This window comes from Oryza brachyantha, chromosome 10, assembly GCF_000231095.2.
Source record: "Oryza brachyantha chromosome 10, ObraRS2, whole genome shotgun sequence".
In the NCBI taxonomy this organism is placed as follows: domain Eukaryota; kingdom Viridiplantae; phylum Streptophyta; class Magnoliopsida; order Poales; family Poaceae; genus Oryza; species Oryza brachyantha.
In genome coordinates, this window is record NC_023172.2 from 12,335,103 (window position 1) to 12,354,440 (window position 19,338).

A 19,338-nucleotide genomic window follows, 5' to 3' on the forward strand; every position below is an offset into this window, starting at 1 on the left:
TTAGAATTTTTCATCTTAGTCTGTTTCTCAACATTATTATTTTAAAATGGTAATGAGATCGTAATAAAATTTTTATCAATAAACTGCTTTAATTTCTTTATTTCTTTTTTCGCCACTTATCCAGTATAACTCAATCGATCGGGTTAGTTGAACTCAATATTTAGTGACAACACATGACACATAAATATTACCCCTGAGAGCCTAGAAGGTCATTCTTTGTTAAGTTTTGTTAACATGCTTTATCACTAAGAGCGAGTACAATGTAAGTGGGCTTTAAGAATTGACACTTCATATTTGTGCTTAGAAGGAAGAGAGGAAATATGATGGAGAGGGAAGAAAAGCAGGTTGCGGATTATTAGCTAACTACAACACATGTTTTATCAATAATATGGGAACCAGGGTCCCTTTTGTATTGTAAGCAATCCTCCGAATAGGGGGTTGCTCCAGGAGTCAACCCATAAAGCGAGGTCATCGGGGCATCCCAACGCCAACCTTGCTGCACCGGAGGAAGGGATGTCGAGGCTGGTAGCACCTGATGCACGCAACTACACTTACTCTATCAGTCTTGTCGTCGTTATTACCCGTCGATTTCATGAGCAATATCTGTCTTATTCAGGTGTGACGAGGCGGAGGCTGTTGGCTTGAGAATCTTGTTGACTACCAGAGGATGGATAAAAAAGAGAATGTCAAGAATATGTGAGCATCTCAGAACTATGCATCAATAGAAACAATATGGAGGCATTTAATGGTTTCCTGGCCGGTCACAAAGGGTATTTATAGCTATGTTGTAGCTGTCCCATCTATAGACATTGTTCTATTCCTTTGTAATTACCTTCTCCACCTAGCATTGTGGTAATTATGAGGAATTTAAAAGGAGGACCAGGCATAGGGGAAAGAGAGGAGAATTTTTACACACAATCATCCAAAACACATGAGTAGGGTATTATGCCCCATGTGACCTAAGCCTATATACTCACTTGACTCTTATTCCGCAGAATTAACTCTTGTTTTTCATAGATCCCGCTCAAGCTATTTCACGGCCAACTCCCCTGGGCTGAAGCCTAAAGGGGGATTTACCACGTTTCCCTAAATCCTCCAACAGGTTCCAACAAGTTGTGTCTGAGAGACATGGGCGAAGTATTATTAGTATAGTCTATATTATAACTAACTTGATGGCATGTCAATTTTTGTTGGCATCAAGTTGGCTGGAAAGTTGATTATAACCCACCCAGATTAAATTATCTTAAAATTTGAATTTTGAATTCAAATTTGAGTCTCCATTAAGTCCATTTCCATTTGGGAGTATGGTTTCGTGGTTTCGAATAATACGCATAATCTATCGAGGTTATAGAGGTTGGGTTGCACAATGTATTGTTTTATTTCATAATACCGCATAATCTATCGAGGTTATAGAGGTTGGGTTGCACAATGTATTATTTTATTTCATGGTTCCATATGCTAGACATAGCATTTAATGTTCAATTATGCTGTGTGAAAGGTATTAGTCATAGTGGAGTTTCATTCCAAAGCATAGGATAAACGATTTTGTTACAGTGGAGTTTTATTCTGTTTGCAAGACATTGATAAATGTGTGCACCGGATTTCATCCACATAAAACAACAAATGCCTCTATTTATAATCCTTCTGACTATCAGTCCAGGAATACTGCAACCTGTGCGGCGGTGCTGATCCAAGACTCCGTTAATCATCCATTGTTCTCTACCTTTGTCGACATCCCAATGGATCTGAAGATCTTTGCTGGTTTCTACTCCTGTTCAGTCATGTGCTCATGTGCGAAGCGAAATTTTCGTGAGAGCAGATCCTCTACCTGATGCTGGCATGCCTTGCACAGCAGCAGTATGATAACAACCTGCAAAACGCATTGCTAACACGAGTATTCGCTTCAAAACGAAGCAAACAGACAGGGTACTGCGTAGGCCCTGAAGTGTATTACATGCAAGAAAATCTGTAGCAGAAAGAACATTTTTTTCTGGGATAAATAGGACATTGATCCATCCATATATTCCCTGATGTTAAACCTTTCTTAAATTAAATGCATCACTGTATCCAAGCTATGTGTTCGAAGAAATGTGAGTAAATCATAGCACAACAATGACAACCAGGGAGCCAATGCCCCGTCTGCTGATTTTGCCATGCACAAGCAGATATAGTGTCTGAATTACCATCCACGAGAGCTGAGGTATGCAACAAGTCGTCCCAGAGTCTCATCCACCGTCTTGTTCCATACGTGAGCTAATTGAGTCGAGCTCCTTCTACCACTGGTTTCATTTGGCTGCACCACAGATGAAACATTCAGCATCAGGTGGTTCCTAATAAGAAAGGCATCAGACATGCAAGCAACAAAGAGTTCACTTAACAGCCGTTTGAAATAAAACAGCTTCCTTTGCTGCCAAGGTTGAGTGATTATGGAAGGAGAACAGTAGACTTATTCTTTCTGCTAAAAGCATGATACTCTGCATGTTGACATGTTCCCTTGAATTAATTCTGCAGATTATATTGTGTATCCATTTGAAAGGTAATAGTATATATAGCAAGGAGTTTGGAGCTATTAGAGCATGCAAAAAAGTTAAGTTTCTACCTTGATATGCAAAGAAGTTGCAATATGCTTATTTATGCTCATCAACATTTTTAGCTTGATATTGTGGCCTTAATTAAAATTAAACACAAGACATAAGACTTTCATAATGTTATTTACTTAGATAAGGAGAAATTGGAGGGGGAAATCAGATAAAGCATCAATTTAGTTCAAAACCTTTCTAAAGATAATCCCATTAAGTACAATTTAAATACTGGAATATAATGGATTCTGTGTCTCAAGCATTGATGCCCTTCCCCAAATGAAATATCATCCTCAAAACTAGTTACAGGTTCTTTGTTCTGGTAGCGTTTGATATCACTTGCTAGAGCACACAAAAAACTTTAACATCGCAATGCCCAAGGACAATTATCTCAATGATAGAATGTGGTATGTTTACTTCCAGCTATGGAAAAAAGAGAAACTTTGTACATTTTATACTCTCCCTTTCTTCCAAGTTCCAACTCTTCAACTTCATAATTATTGTCCTAATCAACAAACTGGTGTTTTTCTTAGTAATATGTACAAAATTGTGCAGCCAAGTAGATTCTAGATGCGAAAAAAATCTGTAATTTAAGTTCACAGACCTTGTGAGGTTAAAGTATTATATTGCCAGTCTAATGGAACTAAAATACCACAACAAAATAGTCGAATACTAAAAACTAAGCCTTGATAATACAAACTGCATTCTGATCATTACCACTGGTTCTTGGTCTAATGATTCTACGTACATAACACAATCAATCATGTTAAAATAGGTATATATCCCGTAAGGCATGCAACAAACAAAAAATGCATCGCATCGGAACAAAATACAGACCTGGTAGGAGAAGGGCGACGGGGCGGCGGCGGCATCGGCGTCGGCGAGGGAGCGGTAGATGGCGCGCCGCTGGTGGAGGACGAACCCTCCCATGGAGACGGAGCCCAGGGCGAACCCGAGGAGGCGCTCCTGCGCGCAGATCCAGACCAAACCCCAACCAACCAACCAACCAATCAAATCAGTCAGCCAATTGAACGAACGCGGAAAGGACGAGCCCCGCCGGCATGAGCAGAACAGATCCCGCGTACCTGCGCGAGGATGCTGATCATCGCGGTGGTGGCGGCGGCCGCCGGAGAGACGACGAGATTCTGAGGGGGAGGTGCTCCGCTTCTTCTTCCTCCTCTCCTCCACGGTTTCCACGGCCCCGGGCGATGCGCGGCCGGTGAGGTGTGTAGCCTACTGCGCGTGATGGGCTGGGCTGGGCCGAGCATCATCACACGCTTTTGGCCCATTTGGCTTCGTTTCCCAAAATAGATTCTCATGGAACATATCCGACATATGTCTAAAATTTGATATCTAAAACTGAATTTTGAGAATTAGACTACTTCTTCCGTTTTATATTATAAATTATAAGACTTTCTAAATTTGTCTAGATTCATCTATATATCGATGTATATATTTTATAGATGTGTCTAAATTCATTAACACACATATAAATCTAGGCAAAGCCAATATTGAACGGAGCAAATAGAAAATATGTCTTCAACATATTTCTAAGTCTACTCTCAATATTTACATGCATAAAATCAACGCTCTCATGTTTTAAATTTAGGGTAAAAATATCTGCTCCAAATTAAACTATTTAGTTTTGGGCTTCTTTTGGAGTAGGGTATAATTTCTATGCCCAATATTACCGTGGATGAACTTAATACAGGTTGGAGAGTAAAGTATTAGCATTCTCTTGAAGATTCTTTAATATGATTTGCTAAGGAAGAGAGGAATTCTAATGGAGGTCTGTATCGAGTAAATAACCCGGGATAATAATCCAGTTTAGGACTTGTTAGGCCTGGAGGAAAAAAACAGAGTATTTAGGTTTCTAAGTACGAATTCCTACAAGTGTTGTTTGGTTTGTAGGAAAGAAGTAAACAAATCAAATAAATTTTCTTTTCCTACAAGCTAAAACATATAAAATTTCACATCCAGTTAATCTCTTCAAAAAAAATCCAGCATATTGATGTATATGCATGTATTCATATTCTTTCACTCTTTTTAGTTTTATGAGTTAAAATTTTATTTTTCTTCTCATATGAATGCAAAATTATAATGCATACTTAAAATTCCTATAATAATAAATCATATTAACAAAATAATTAGTAATTATATAATTTTTTTAAATAAGACAAATGGTCAAACATAATCCTAAAAGTTAATGGTGTCATAAAAAAAATATATGGAGGGAGTATGAGTTAAAATTTTCTAAATCGAATAAACCCTCGTTAGGTAGAGAGAAAGGAGAAAAGATTGTTTAGGAACCGGGACTCGGCAAAGCACCATGCCATGAATACGAGTGACAGCAAAAGTCAGAACGCATCCCAAGCAATGCACAACGCCATGTACACGAGTGAAAGGCCCTAACCTTTTTGGATCGAAATACCAACATTTGGCTTACCAATTATTTGACAAATTAAATAGTGCGATCGGAGTCACTCATGTTTAATTTGGCAACATTATAGAACTTTGTTCACCATACCAGCTAAGTACAGTACCCTTTTCCTGATTTTTTTATGTTTAATGACTTTTAACTTTTTCCTGATTTTCACATTTTCACATTTGTCTTGTTAAAAGAACTATTACATAACTAGTACAACATCCGTCATGAAATGTAAAAGCATTTCTACATTATTTAGTTTATTTAGTAGATATTAAGATTAGAAAGAAAAAAACCAGTGTCTCTTAATTAATAAGGAATCTTAATTAATAAGGAGTAGATGAGTAAGAGAGCACGTTGAGATAAAAGTAAAAATAATTTTAAACAGAAACTAATTGATGAAACAAGTAATACTATAAATATAGTTACATTTTGGTACTAGAAATGGAGTATCTATTTTGTTAAGATTTGTTCTACTATTAAAGTAACTTTAAGCACAACTTATATTTTTTATATTTGCAAATTTTAAAAAAGAAAACAAAGTCAAATATATATCAAAAAGTTAACGTCATCAAACATCGAAGAGGCTAGTAGCAACCAAACAAACCAAACATAGCTGTTATATAGTATGTACTCTACCCTAGAAAAAAAAATGGTACTGGCTGAGTTTAGGCTAGGGCAGGCATTACCCTAACGCTGATAAAAATTACTCAGGGCAGCAGTAAATCTAACACTGGGGACAGGCATGAACACTTACCAGTGAAAAGTGAACATTCCGAACTGAATATTTACACTGGTGGACGATTCGATATCGTAGTCAACAATAAGCTTTGCATTTGAGCTCGTCTCCGGGGGAGGAAAAACGTGTGAACTACTAGATACCACAAACAAGGAGAGAATCCAAAATACCAACACAGTTTGTTTCGTGTCCTATGGCTATTTACACGCCTAGTTACTATACACCAGGATGGTATCCACTGGGCGCCATGCCATCCATCGGCAGCCTTGGCATCCTTCTCCTGGAGCCCCATTCCTGGCAGCACTCTAGGGCTAGCCGAAGGGCGGTGCCGAGGCCAAGAACGATAAGAACACCTGCAGGGATCAGATAGTTGTGTCAATGAGCAGTTGAACACCATCCGTGGGGGTATTTTCAAGTGAATTAAGACATCGAAATGATAATCGGAGAAAATAGAACCCCCAAATTGTCCCGGCTTTGCATATAACCATAGGTATGAAGCGTAGGGAACATTGTGATCATGGATAGAAGGTGTTTCAAGCAAAGTACAGATTAATGGTAACACTCAGTCAGGGGCGGATCCAGCATGGGTGCTGGGGGGGCTCAAGCCCCCCTACCAGCTGGATCCCCATGGAAAATACGAGGGATGAAGGGAAGAAAAATAGAGAAAATATAAAGAGTAGGGGAAGGCAATTAGCCCCCCCTAATTTGATGATCTGGATCCGCCCCTGCACTCAGTCCATCTTTCTAATTTTTCTTGTATCAAGTCAATGCAAGGTAAGTAGTAACAGAAAATTAAGTAGTGTTGGAGATGCGGTGAAGCAAAGTTAATTACATACCAATTATTATGTTCACTGGAAGTGCGGAAACACCAAGAGAAACAGATATCAGAACATCCAACAAGAGACCACCTATCAGAATTGCAAATGCAACCCAAAGAGGGCTAAACCATCCCTACACACACAGAAAAAGAGAATCAAATATGAAGTAGAAGGAAATGCACAAATTCGGCACAATTGAAGACAGGCACATGGGCATTTAATTAGTAGCTTCTTTCCGAGTCAGTGAAGCCAGATAATTAATTCATGTATATGTTTCTTTTTTTAATCTGTATCCAGTTACAAAAATACCCTTTCATGTCCTCCTCGGCCCCTTCCATAAGCTGAATCAACCCTCCAAACCCAATAACTTGTCTGCTCAATGAAAACAAGCAAAATTTTCACTACTAGCAAGAGAAAGTCGATCTATACTTTTTGCAACACAATGTTCACTTAATTCAGGAGGGCGTTTAGTTGTCTAACTGTGGAACAGAATTATCCAAAAGTACAGTCGATTGAAGATGATAATATGATATGCACAATGAAGTGTTCAAAACTAAAAACACATAAAAGCAAAGAATATCTGATTTAGCTGGTCTAAACATGTTCATGCAACATGACTAATAATGGATGAACATAGGATGGGAAGTGATGTTTTCCACTTTTCCCAAATAAACCTTGAGAATGATGTTAGACAGGGTGAAAGAATGGTATACATACACTAGCTTGTGTCTCTGGAGGGGGGATATTGACAGCAACCTGCCTGTATAGCAAACAGCTTCAGTAAATCAAAACAGTTCCGAAAAGCCAATAACCATCTATGAAGAAAACTTACTGGCAGATTTCACACTTGTTTGAACCTCTAGTACGAAACCAAACACTAATACACGTGCGGTGAGCCTTTGAAAGATCACCTCGACATCTGCATCCAAGGTCTACCAATGGTTCTTCTGTCTTCTGTTGACATACCCTACAGGATAAGTATAAGATATTAATGATTCGGAAACGAGATGAGTACTCAGCCATTGGCAAGTGGCAACAATGGAAGTCAGAGAAATATGTAAATTTGGAAAGTGCAGATGTCAGTATATAAACAAAGAAGGGCCTCTGGGGTAATTTAACATCATAAAGTAATGATGAAATAACTCGTAAACCATGTTGGTAAACTGAATATGCTACTGCGGTACCTAACTAGCAATTAATAAATATCATCACACATTCTCATCTGCCGCCTCATAGAAACTAAGAACTCCACAATGTAGCCATGGCGTCCTCTACATACGTAATTTATAGAAAACATCTAAACTCTTGCTTGGTGGAGCTTGAGCCCAAAAGTTGTTTGTAGTTTCAAGCAATTTCAATTAAATCAATCGCTCAAGGGGTATTCTTACATAAAGGTCAACATCAGCAGCATTGGGGAGCCTAAGCCTAACCTTTCTGCCCTAGATTATGAAACTGCTATGATTAGAGCTTATGTTCCATCTCCCATCCTTTAGCTGTCGCTTTGATAGCTTGAAATCACAAATACAAAACCATGTATGCTTTTAGTTTGACAAATTCAGATGAAGCACGCAACCTCTTGATACACCAGATTAGTCATACATGAATAACTAAATGTAGAGAAGTAACTGGAAGACTAATGATGAACTGATAATAATCGCATGTGGTAACTGACGATGTGGTGTACACAAATATTCATGAGCAAATCGCTCCATTGAGGAGCTACTTTCCCTTCAGATTTATACAACCACAAAGACTTCACTGCAACCAGCAAAACCGCCCGAAATTCCTTCACAGATGGGCTAAATTCAACCAAGAAATGCCTAATTACTAAATCGGAGCATCCCCAGCCGCACACCTAGCTTCCCCCATCGTCTCCTCGATTCGTGAAGTTCAACTAAAAATAACCACAAGCCTCCCGATTCGCGCGAGATCCTACCAAAGCGCGAACATTTCACACTAGAACACCACGAGACCTCCACCCATAGCCTACCTGCATTGCTCGTCGAAGCTGTCCGTCCTCGCAAGCTCCGCCTCCTTCACCGCGGCCGCCGCCACCTTAGCCCCGCCGTCCCCGGCCCCAACGGGGGCCAGGGACGCCGGTGCGACGCCCTTCGGCTCAGCCCCCTCCTCGGGCTGCGAGATCACGACGGTGACCACCCCCGCCGGCGGCGCCGCCTCCTCCGCCGCCGCCGCGGCGGAAGCCACCACCACCACCACCTCCTCCTCCTCCGCCGCCCGCGGCGAGGGCCGCTCACCGCCGACGCTCGTCGTGCCCGGGCAGGGGCCCGGCTCCGACCCGGCGGCGCTCGACATGGCGCCCCCCCGCCCCGCTCGCTTCTGGGGCTTTCCGTCGAACACCTCGCGTGCGGGGGAGGATGCGTGCGTGGAGATGTGCGGGCGGTGGTGGGGCACCTACTCCTCCCCCCGTCCTCTCCCTGAGGGGGCTGGCCGCTTCCCGGCGAGAAAGGGCGGCGGGGCCCACGCCGGCGGGGAGGCGGGGGGAGATGGCGACGGGTGTGATCGGAGAGAGGGTAGGCTACGTGGGTGGGAATCCGGACAAGCAAAGGGGCGGGGTTACTCGGGTGTGACTGACTGGTGGGACCGATAGGGTGTGGGCCATCGGTGTCAGTGAGTGTGACTAGGGAATGGTTGGGTGTAGGAGTCGTGGCGGGGTTCCGATCTTAAGACAGATTACTTGATTAAGGTTAGAACAATGGAGGGTTTGATTAGTAGAGATGGGGAAGCAAGTGAGAAAATTAAATGATGTATGGTTGCTAACTTGTGATTAATTGATATAAGTATGTAGGTGATCCTTATATTGCCGGATTAAATCAAACTCTAAATGTCCTTATAAGTTATATCTTTATAGGGGAAGAGCAATACATAGTAGTTGATTAAGTTTAGTCTTATCTGATTCTTTTTCTGAAAAGAGTGTACTCAATCTAAATCTCACCCTCTCATGTTCTCATCACTACTAATATACCACATTGTCCGTCCAGTTAATAATGAACTGCATATGACCATAGAAAAACGAAATAGACCATACTATATATGCTCAGATATATATGCCCAGAGAGTAAAGAAAAATGTCTGATGTACTGGGCATGCATATAAAGAAGAAACGGTTTTATTGAAGAAACTATTTGATTTTTTTAGTTTTTTTAACCTATGGTTTTCGTGTGACGTGGGATGGGGAGGATGACGTACAACTCCGCTTTTAAGTTGTAGAGGTATTTAAGAGAAATTAAAATTTTGTAAAAGCTTTAATTTTCTAGGATCATTTAGGGATGTTTTAACCACCTTGTTGTTTATAGCTTATGGACAATGAAGAGGGTAAGGGCTTTTTTAAAAAAAATAATTTTTTAAAGTTTCTTTAAGATGTAGATTGAGAAAAAGATAAGAAAAACATAGAATTTTGATAGTAACGCAAGTGTAAAACATAGAATTACAAAAGCTTAAGAAAAAAACAATCATGTGACTGTAAAAAAAAAGTTAATATGAATTTAAAGAGAGATAAAGACTCAATAAGAACTTTATTGAATTAGGCCTTCCTAGTGATTTCATACCATTTAGTTGCGTTCATTTCTTTATTTTAAGGAATCATTTTGAAAGAAAAATCTGTAGGAACGGAATCCTCCAAAATATTTAAACTTTCTCTTTAAATCAAAGAGGCCTTAATATTTCAAGGGATCGAAATCCTAAGGAAACATTCCCTGCGGAGGCCTTTTGGACTGTAGAAATGTGCTCCAAGCTTCCAAAACCCTATCAGACTTCAGCTGCGTTCGTTTGGGTTTGTTTTTGGTAATTTATCCAGAGCGAAAAACAGACCAGTAGATTAGTACATGATTAATTAATTATTAATTATAAATATAAAAAATAGATTAATATGATATTTTAAAATAACTTTTCTATAAAAAGTTTTAAAAAACACAATATTTAGCAGATCGGGAAACACACGCGTAAAAACGATAGAATCTAGATAAATAATCCGAGCAGCCGAACGCGGCCTTCCTATCTTCCGTTCCTCTGCGTTTTGGAGGATTCTAAAATAATTTAATCGAAGCTCGCGTATTAGTTTCATGTAAAAAGGCCTTTGCCCGCCGCAGCTTCCAAATCACCTCTTGTTGCTCTCTAAGAATAAAACATACCATGCGTTATGAGGTAAGTATAAAAATGAATGGCTTCCGTTATTTTCCTCTATTTTTTTAAAAAAAATGCCTATCCGACAATCACATGACGGCAGAGTTATATCATCGCATCTTATTGCCGGGGTCGAAAGTGGCTGAAAATAACGTCCACAGAGGTTGCCTAGCTAATGCCGTATCCACTATCTCAAAAGAAAAATGATTAAAACGAGAGCATTTTATTTTTTATTTTTGAGAGGGAAAATATATATGAGTGGCTGTAAGACAAGCCACATACGGTGTATTGAAGAGACAAAATATGGGCCAGAAGACAAATGCACGCTCCTTTTCAACCATTTATGGAGCTCTCTGCATCATGTGGCCCAGCCAGCTTTCTTTGTCGCATTCAGCATTCTTGATGAATTTCCGAGGCTTCTCCCCCGTTATGGTTACATGAACCTTTGCAAATAATAATAATAATAATAATACCATCTTCGATCAACATGGGGCTTAAGGGGGTGTTTTTTCTAGGGACTAAAGATGTTTGGGCACTTATTATAAATAGTAAATATAGTCTATTAGTAAAACTCATCCATAATATTGAACTAATTCGCGAGACGAATCTAATAAGCCTAATTAATCCATGATTAACCTATGTGATGCTATAGTAAATATTTGCTAATTAGGGATTAATTAAGCTAAAAAAAGTCTCACGGATTAGTTCTCATTTATGAAATTAGTTTTTTTATTAGTCCATGTTTAATACTTCAAATTAGTGTCAAACATCCGTTGTGACATGGGGCTAAAAAGTTTAGCCCCATCTAAACAACCCCTAAAATTTAAAATTTCTCTATTTCCAAGGAAAAAAAGGAATTGTTTGATTACATTTGTCTGAATTTTGGAGAGATTTCATGCATATGTCTGAACTTAGGATTTATGTTGTGATTCATGCTCTGCCTACCCTTTCTCCAACAACTCTGATAACCCCGGCGAACGGCTGAGTAGTTATGGTGTAGGTTTGATGGGTCAGGGAGGAAAAATTACCTAGGTTTAGAGAGATGGCCAGAGGAGGCGGCGGTCGGCAGTATGAGCGGCGAAACATGTGGATGGTGAGGTGCCAATGACAACGCCAAAGCCATGGGGTTGGGAGCTGATGATTGCCTAGTGTTGGCAACATAGGTGTCAGAAGGGGTAACGAGGGAACCATCGGAGCCTAGAGATGACAATTGCCCCGTTTCCTATTTCTCCTCAAGGGATTCTTCTATAGGGGACATGGATGGTTTTCTACGAAGAATCAAATAGGGGGAAATCATGTCCCTATCCGGTTTTGCAGTGGCGGGTATGACGCACCATTCATAGTCCCCCTTCCATATGAAGATCTGATTAATAGTCATATAGAAGTCAAAGTCAATGCCTTGGTGTTCATGTCATGTGATTATATTCCTTCTGATGGGGAAGACTTCCTAGCGCTACCGCTAGCTTGAGGAGGAAGAGAGAGGATGAGGAGGGGACGAGCATGAGGCTTGCTGGGAGGAGGGAGAGCGTGTGTGGCATACGTAGGACATGAGGGAGGGAGTTCCTGTCTCCTTTCCTTCCACCACCTAATGGCAGTGCCGTTGGCCTCATCGGCGCTAGAAGACCGCCTGCCAGTCCAACCTTCGAGAAAATGGACATTTGGCCACATTCAAAAAGCAGTTTCGCCATAATACCATTTCAAAAACACTTTTCATTAAAATGCCATCCCTGAGCGAAGGCTTACAACCATTTTGCCATTTTTCTCGTTTTATTCAATTTCTCAATTTTTTTGCCTCATCCACCGGATGGACTGACCAAATTGCCCCTTCGTCGGTCTAAGCAAGTCCGGCTACATCATCTTCAGTCGGCATCGTCTTCCTCCTTCGACTTCGTCTTCCCCAGCTCTCCTCAGCGCCACCGTCGCTGTCGCATCCCTGCCACCGAAGCAACTCCATGGTCGTCGCCCGCGTCGCACGCGACATTTCCCTTCTTGCTACCATCGTCATCTGCCACATGGAGAGGTAAGAATCCTAGGGTTAGGGTTTAGGAATTGGGATATTGGCGATGCTATGTAAGACAGTAGCGGCAAGTGAGGGCAACATGGCTATGAAGGACGGCTCGGCATGGTGGCGGCTAGGGGTTGCAGACAATGGCGAGTGGAGCACGCGTAGGATGAAGGCGATGGCGATGGCACCGCTGACGCTGCTGATGTCACGCCCAGAAATTCCTCACACGAATTTCTGAACTTAATTGTGTATTAAAATCCCTGTCCAGGACCAGCCAGGGTACACAAAAAGACAATGTTGATTACATAACCATCGTTCTTAGAAATAACTGAAAATAACACTTATTCTAACGAAAATGCAGCGGAAAGAAAGGTAGACTAGCTCTAGCGGGTACGGCTCCAGTCCACAGGCAAAGCTTCAACGGTAGACCAGCTCACTCCTGAGAGTCACCTCCATCGGACTCAACTTTTAGCTCTAGAGAGGGAATTGAGCAAGGCTGAGTACAAACCACCGTACTCAACAAGTAACACGGAAAATAGGGTAATAAATGATGCATAAGGATCATCAAGGACATGCTTAGGGTTTGTTGCAATAAAACAACACTTAAATAAATAATAGAGAATAAACCAAATAAAGGTAATTAAATACATTAAAGGATAAGTAAATAACAGTGGTAAAATACCACAACACTGTCCAACGTTACACCACGTTGCGACAGGCCTAACCACTACTCAACGTTACACCACGTTGCAGTAGTCTCAAGTGAAAACCAGTTTACCCAAGTTATTAAAGGTTCACTAATCACAGTGAAGCTGGGAGTTTGCCCGTAACCGTGGGCACAGCTATTCGAATAGGTTATACTCTGATTAGAGGTGTACTACTGTACCCACAAGACACGACTCCACTACACTTGAACGTGCGCCGACATACCACCATGGCATACCGAAAAGGAGACCGTGATAGGACCCGTCACATAACCCTCCCTATTTAATCGCACCGCAATTCAGGTTTCACTCCCTCCTTTACACCAAGTCGGGCAGTCCCCTCTTGTGCCTTGGTAGATCCGGAAGCAGCAGAGGCTTTCGTTACACCACGATTGCCCGTCCATACCCCATCACGCCTACCCTTGCCTTGGTACGTCAAATAGTTCGAAGCCATGCTTCAAATCCCACCTTACCCATTTCGGCATGTGGTTAGCACTAAATTACTTCCAGGGTTTCCCGTGAACCGGTCCTTAATTGCCATGGGTGCGACTCTCAAAACCATGCACTCACAGCCCACCATTAGCAATATTTTAGTTGCCATTAACCCGAACCGGGTAATGAATCATTATTACGGCTATTTTGCTAAACATGATTATTAAATGATCCATGAGCTACTTGTTCTAAGCACGGCTAAGCATTAACCTAGGCCTAACTCTAGTCAAGTTACCCCTGGTCTAGCATGAATAAAGTTGGATAAACAACGGCATAATAATAAGGATTACCCAAGAAATAAATACAGTAAATGCTTTAATTAAAACAATGCATATTTGAAGAAATAAAGCGGGGAATTTGCAATAATGGGTTCAATATGATCAAAGGTGAGTGCCAATTCCCTTGCTCTGGCCCCTGGGGTACTTCGGCGACGATCTTGAAGTAAACCGGCTCTTCGGTGGGGTCTGAATCTAAGCAACAAAGCACAAAAATAAATAAAACAGGCACAAACTCTACCGAAATAGTAAAAGAAAGTATTTTTAATGGATTCTTGACAATTATATGAATTTAATGAAATTTGAATGGACCTAAACGGAGACTAGATGAATTACTTATGAATTTTAGAAGTTTTCTAGGTTTTTTTTAACTAAATAGAAAAGTCCTAAATCAATTATTGCGCAATTAATGGGGCTGCTGACGTCAGCGAGGAGAGAGGAGGCGCTGACGGGTGGGAGCCACCTGTCGGTGAGGGAGAGAGGGGAGGAGAGGCTGACACAAGGGCCCGAGGGGAGGAGAGAGGAGAGAAGGGGGGGGGGTCGGCCGGCTAGCGGCTGCCAGGTGGGCCACGGGGCAAGGGAGAGAGGGTGAGGCCGACGGGTGGGGCCCGTCGGTCAGGGAGAGAGAGGACGGGGTGGCGCCGATTGACGAGTGGGACCCGCTCGTCAGCAGCCCAGAGCTAAGGAGGAGGACGCTCGGCCGACGGCGACGACCGGCAGGCGACGACAGCGGCGGCGCACGGCGACGGCGCAACGACGCTGCGACGATCGGCGACCGACGACGGCGCACGGCTGGCGGCGACGGCCACGGCGTACCGCGGCGAGCGACGACGCGCGAAAGCGGGAGGCGGCGACGGCACGGCGACCGCGTGGTGGTGGAGACGGCACCCGGCTGGCGCGGAGGCGGCGACCTGCGGCGCACGAGCACGGCAACGGCGCGCGGGCCGGTGACGGGGACCGAAGAGGAAGGACGAGGAGGGAGAGTGTAGTGGGGTTGCTCACCGGCGAAGGCGAAAACGGCGGAGGGTCGACGACGTCGAGGCGGCAGGGGTGACGTGGATGGACGGCGACGAGCGGCGTCCGACGGCGAGATTGGATGCGGTGGCGAAGGGGTCGAACGTGGCGGCGAAGGGGACGGAGGGGCGGTGAAGGGCGCTGAGGTGCCCACCGGCGGCGATGAAGGTCGGCGGAGGGTTGGCGACGTCGAGGCGGAGACGACGACGCGACTGGACGGCGACGATGGGCGATGGAGGGCGAGATCGCACGTCCGCGACGAGATGACGGGGTGCGGCGGCTAGGTGGCGAAGGAGAAAAAGATGAGCGGCGGCGCGAGACGGCGGGGGTTTTATGGGGAAGGAGCGCCGGCTAAGGCGGAGGCGGTGGTTAGAGGCCGTACCGGCCACGGTGCGGAAAAGGCGGCGGCGGGCTCGACCACGACGCGGCGGCGTGGCGACTCGGGGTGGAGGCGGACTCGGGCGCGACCGGCGCAGCGGGGTGCGATCGCTGACAGGTGGGCCCCACTTGTCAGTGGCGCGAGGAAGGAGGGAGGATGGACTCCGCGGGCGGGCGCGGCGCGCGGGCGAGCAGGCGAGCTAGGCTGAGGCGGTTGGCGGCCCATACGGGGGGGGAGGGGGCACGCGCGCGGAGAAGAAGGCCGACTCGGCTGGGCCGGCCCGGGAAGGAAGAGGGGAAAAAGAAAAGGGAAAAATGAAAAGGAGTGAGGAGGAAAATTGGACTTCAGCCCAGTTTGGTGAGGAAGGGAAAACGAAAGAAAAAGGAGGGGAAAAGAAAAGCTCCACTTTTGCTGAATTTTAAATTAATTTATTTGGCCAAATTTTATACTTCTTCAATCTGAGTTTAAATCCAGTTAATCGATTTGCGAACCTCGATTTAATTAAATTAAGTTCTTTTAGAGGGATTTTTCCTGAGTTAATTAAGCCAATTATTATTTACGAATTTCTTTTATGAATTTATGCTTGGGACAAAACTCCGGGTGTGACAGCTGACGACGAAGACCTAGCCGCGAACCCCTTCTTTTTCTCCTCTCCAACTGGCTTGGTCGGACCAGCTGTTTCAACAGAATGACCAAGGGGCAATTTGGTCAGCCCATCAGGTGGATGAGGAAAAAAAAGAGAAATTGAATAAAACAAGAAAAATGGCAAAATGGTTGTAAGCCTTCGTTCTGGGATGGTATTTTATCGAAACGTATTTTCAGAATGACATTTTGAAGAAACCACTTTTTGAACTTGGCCAAATGACCATTTTCTCCTGAGCTTCCTCCATCGGTGGCAACGAGTGTCCCCGTCCTCCGTCGTTCCTGTCTCCGAGGCTCATCCGCACTGTTACAAACATCAGCCCACCATCGACTGCTGACCCCATGGTTTAAATCACAGCACCATCGCCTTGATGCCCACCTGTTCCATCGTTGACCGCACAGTCAAAGCCTCCCAAAATCATCCTTCTAATCCTAAGGAATTCCTCTCTCTTTTCCTCTCCTCTTCCCCATTTCTAAAACATAGACCTTAACTCCATAACAACTCATCGGAGCCAGAGCGCGAAGTTGATTCTAAGGTCAGAAATTCACAAGATTTTAGCTCTTATTTTCTTGGTGGAATTTGATTTAGCAATTTCCTTCACATATTGCCTCCAACAAGTCAAAATTGAGGGAAATGTTAAGGCAAGCTCTTGTTTGACTCCTACAATTCTCTATGGTACAAAATTATATAAACACGCGTATACCATAGATTACTCACACAGTTTTGGTTGACCATGTTAAAGGGCAACGCTGGTCAAAATGAGCGTAATTAGGCAATACACCAATCAGTTCAATGACGCTAGTTCTTGCATGTGTCGAGGACTCAAAAGTCTAGTCGAATTATCCGGGGTGTCTATAGCCGATCTGTATACTGTACGTGATATAATTATTAATTTTATAAGTATTAAAATTCTAATGATATGCTTAACAAGTTGATTTTTTCGAATTATACCTTAGAGAAAAACAACAGTCTCAATCAGTTACAACCTGCTAATTTCTATTTTTGACATTAAATTAATAAAATACTAAATTTTGAGAGTCCAAGAAAGGGACATCTTCAAAGTATTAACTTGGAATTTTGAAATTATCAAATTTATAAAAAGCTAAAACTAAATATTTAATAATAATTCCTATTGCACATCTAAACAAACTTCTCGTAAGATATACTATCGTGATAATATGATCAACGGTCAGATTTTTTAAATTGATACACGTGAAGAACTACCTTAAATTATTTAATTAGTATAAATATGAATGGAGAGAAACACAGCACCATAATAAAAAATTTTCACGGACAACCAAAATAAATTGTCGCAGGCAGGTGTAGCAACCGACTACAACCAAGGGTACGTGAAAATAGACATTTTCTTAGGCAGACACGGCAAACTGCACGCAAAAACAGATTTTTGCAGGTGGGCACGCTAGAAAAAGACTAATAATATAGTCAGCAAGTCGGCTATAAGAGTTCTTATAGCCTTCTTTCAGCACACACATACAGTAGTTAGCTATTTATAATTAATATATGATTTACTTGTCTCTCTCCCAGAGTTTCTTGGTTCTTATGCCAGAGCTGACTATAAGTTTACAGTCTGTTTGTCCTCTCTTTTTCATCTCTCATCCACCTCAGCATTTAGCCGATTTAAAGCCTGCTATTATACTTGCTCTTATACTGCCCGACTGGTCAAAAAAAAACTCAAAAAGCAATAGTCCAAAAACCCAAGCTCTACTCCCCAACAAAAATTTTCGCAACTACCACCATCCCCATAAATGGCTGCCTCTGACCTTACCCATGTCATCCATGACCTCCACCGCAGGATCCACTGTCCCTAACCTCCTCGCTACCCGATTCACACGTCGTGAGGCTAATACCATTATCGTTGTTGTTGCTTCTTTGTCGTCAATGGCGAATTTGCCCTCATGAGGCCATTGTTGTCGAATCTGCTGCTTTTGAGTCCATCGTCGTCGAATCCACTGCTCTCGAGTCCACTTTTATCATCCTCACCGTTTCCAAGGCCACCGTGGTTGTCATCGCTGCTATCATGCTCCCGAGTAGTAGATCCACCCCTCCTAAGGCATGTGTACGTCGTCCTCGTCGCTCCCAAGACCATCACGATCATCATCATTGTTATATGCCCAGTGGATCTACCCCTTCTAAGGCTAGCGATGGTGGATCCACCACTCAGGTTGGCACCATTATCATCACCATCCTTGTGTTTGTCCGTGGTGGATCCACTCCTCCTTCTTCTGAGGCTATAGGTGGTGAATCCACCCCTCCCAAGGCCTGCGCCGTTGGAGCCACCTCTCACGAGGCCATTGGCCAGCATCGATAAGAGAGGAAAGAGAGGAGCTATAGGAAAGACTAAAGGCAACGAGAGTGAAGAAAGAAATGAATGAATACTTCTTTCTTTTTATCCATCTTGCGTAAAGAAATTTTCTTTAATAAATACTAAGAGTTAACTCTAAGTCGTTATTTTGCTATGTTATGCAAAGCACCGCCCTTCTCTTTTCTCCCCCTGCCTATAGTGTCATCATGTTTGCTTAGGTACCAACAAAAGAGAGTCAAGTAATGAATATTTTTATACGCGCCGTGATAGCCGAGAACCTAAAATCCACCCTCATTCCCAGTTCCCACCCCCTACGTACTAAAGCCGATACGCGACTGGGTTATTACCAAAGCCAAACACTAACGACCATGCATCAAACAAACAACAAGAAGAGACACGGACCGCGAATGCGTAGAACTTGCCTCGTAATTTCCTGGAATCTAAAGCTTTAGTTTCGTCGCCGGAGCCGTCCGTGTAAGCCCGTTTAGTTTTCAAAAACATCACATCGAATCTTTAAATATCTAAATAAAATATTAAACATGGATGAAAAAAAGCTAATTACAGTTAGGGCAAAAACATCACATCGAATCTTTAAATATCTAAATAAAATATTAAACATGGATAAAAAAAGCTAATTACAGTTAGGGGAGAAAATTATAATATGAATCTTTTAAGCCTAATTAGTTCATAATTAGTTCTAAATGCTATAGTAACACACACCTGCTAATGATGGATTAATTAGACTCAAAAGATTCATCTCGCGGTTTTCAGTCGAGTTGTGAAATTCATTGTTTCATTCATG

The 19,338-nt window shown here is 42.8% G+C and overlaps 2 protein-coding genes across 3 annotated transcripts; both read right to left on the bottom strand.

Moving 5' to 3' along the window:
- Positions 1 to 1,927: 1,927 nt before the first annotated feature.
- LOC102718871 lies at positions 1,928 to 3,788 on the bottom strand. Its single transcript, XM_006662385.3, has 3 exons — positions 3,665 to 3,788; positions 3,417 to 3,545; positions 1,928 to 2,293 (listed from the first exon to the last, which is right to left on the bottom strand). The coding sequence occupies exons 1-3, from the start codon at positions 3,683 to 3,685 to the stop codon at positions 2,180 to 2,182; spliced, it is 264 nt and encodes an 87-aa protein (XP_006662448.2). The 5' UTR covers positions 3,686 to 3,788; the 3' UTR covers positions 1,928 to 2,179.
- A 1,978-nt stretch (positions 3,789 to 5,766) lies between these two features.
- On the bottom strand, positions 5,767 to 9,183 carry LOC102719148 (E3 ubiquitin-protein ligase MARCHF11). Of its 2 annotated transcripts, XM_006662386.2 has the most exons (6): positions 8,552 to 9,176; positions 7,394 to 7,528; positions 7,279 to 7,321; positions 6,871 to 6,933; positions 6,580 to 6,694; positions 5,767 to 6,096 (listed from the first exon to the last, which is right to left on the bottom strand). In XM_006662386.2, exons 1-6 carry the CDS (start codon positions 8,872 to 8,874, stop codon positions 5,960 to 5,962), a joined length of 816 nt encoding a protein of 271 aa, XP_006662449.2. In that variant the 5' UTR covers positions 8,875 to 9,176; the 3' UTR covers positions 5,767 to 5,959. The 2 variants fall into 2 exon arrangements, with proteins under 2 accessions (XP_006662449.2, XP_040384425.1); XM_040528491.1 differs by lacking the exon at positions 6,871 to 6,933 and having other exon boundaries at positions 8,552 to 9,183.
- Positions 9,184 to 19,338: the final 10,155 nt, after the last annotated feature.

Coding starts and splice junctions, on each gene's coding strand:
- LOC102718871 (XM_006662385.3), bottom strand. CDS start 3,685: ATGATCAGCATCCTCGCGCAG. Junction 3,546..3,664: donor TGATCAGCATCCTCGCGCAG/GTACGCGGGATC, acceptor ATCTGCGCGCAG/GAGCGCCTCCTCGGGTTCGC. Junction 2,294..3,416: donor CGTCGCCCTTCTCCTACCAG/GTCTGTATTTTG, acceptor TCTGTGGTGCAG/CCAAATGAAACCAGTGGTAG.
- LOC102719148 (XM_006662386.2), bottom strand. CDS start 8,874: ATGTCGAGCGCCGCCGGGTCGGAGCCGGGCCCCTGCCCGGGCACGACG. Junction 7,529..8,551: donor AGCTTCGACGAGCAATGCAG/GTAGGCTATGGG, acceptor CTTATCCTGTAG/GGTATGTCAACAGAAGACAG. Junction 7,322..7,393: donor AACAAGTGTGAAATCTGCCA/GTAAGTTTTCTT, acceptor TTTGCTATACAG/GCAGGTTGCTGTCAATATCC.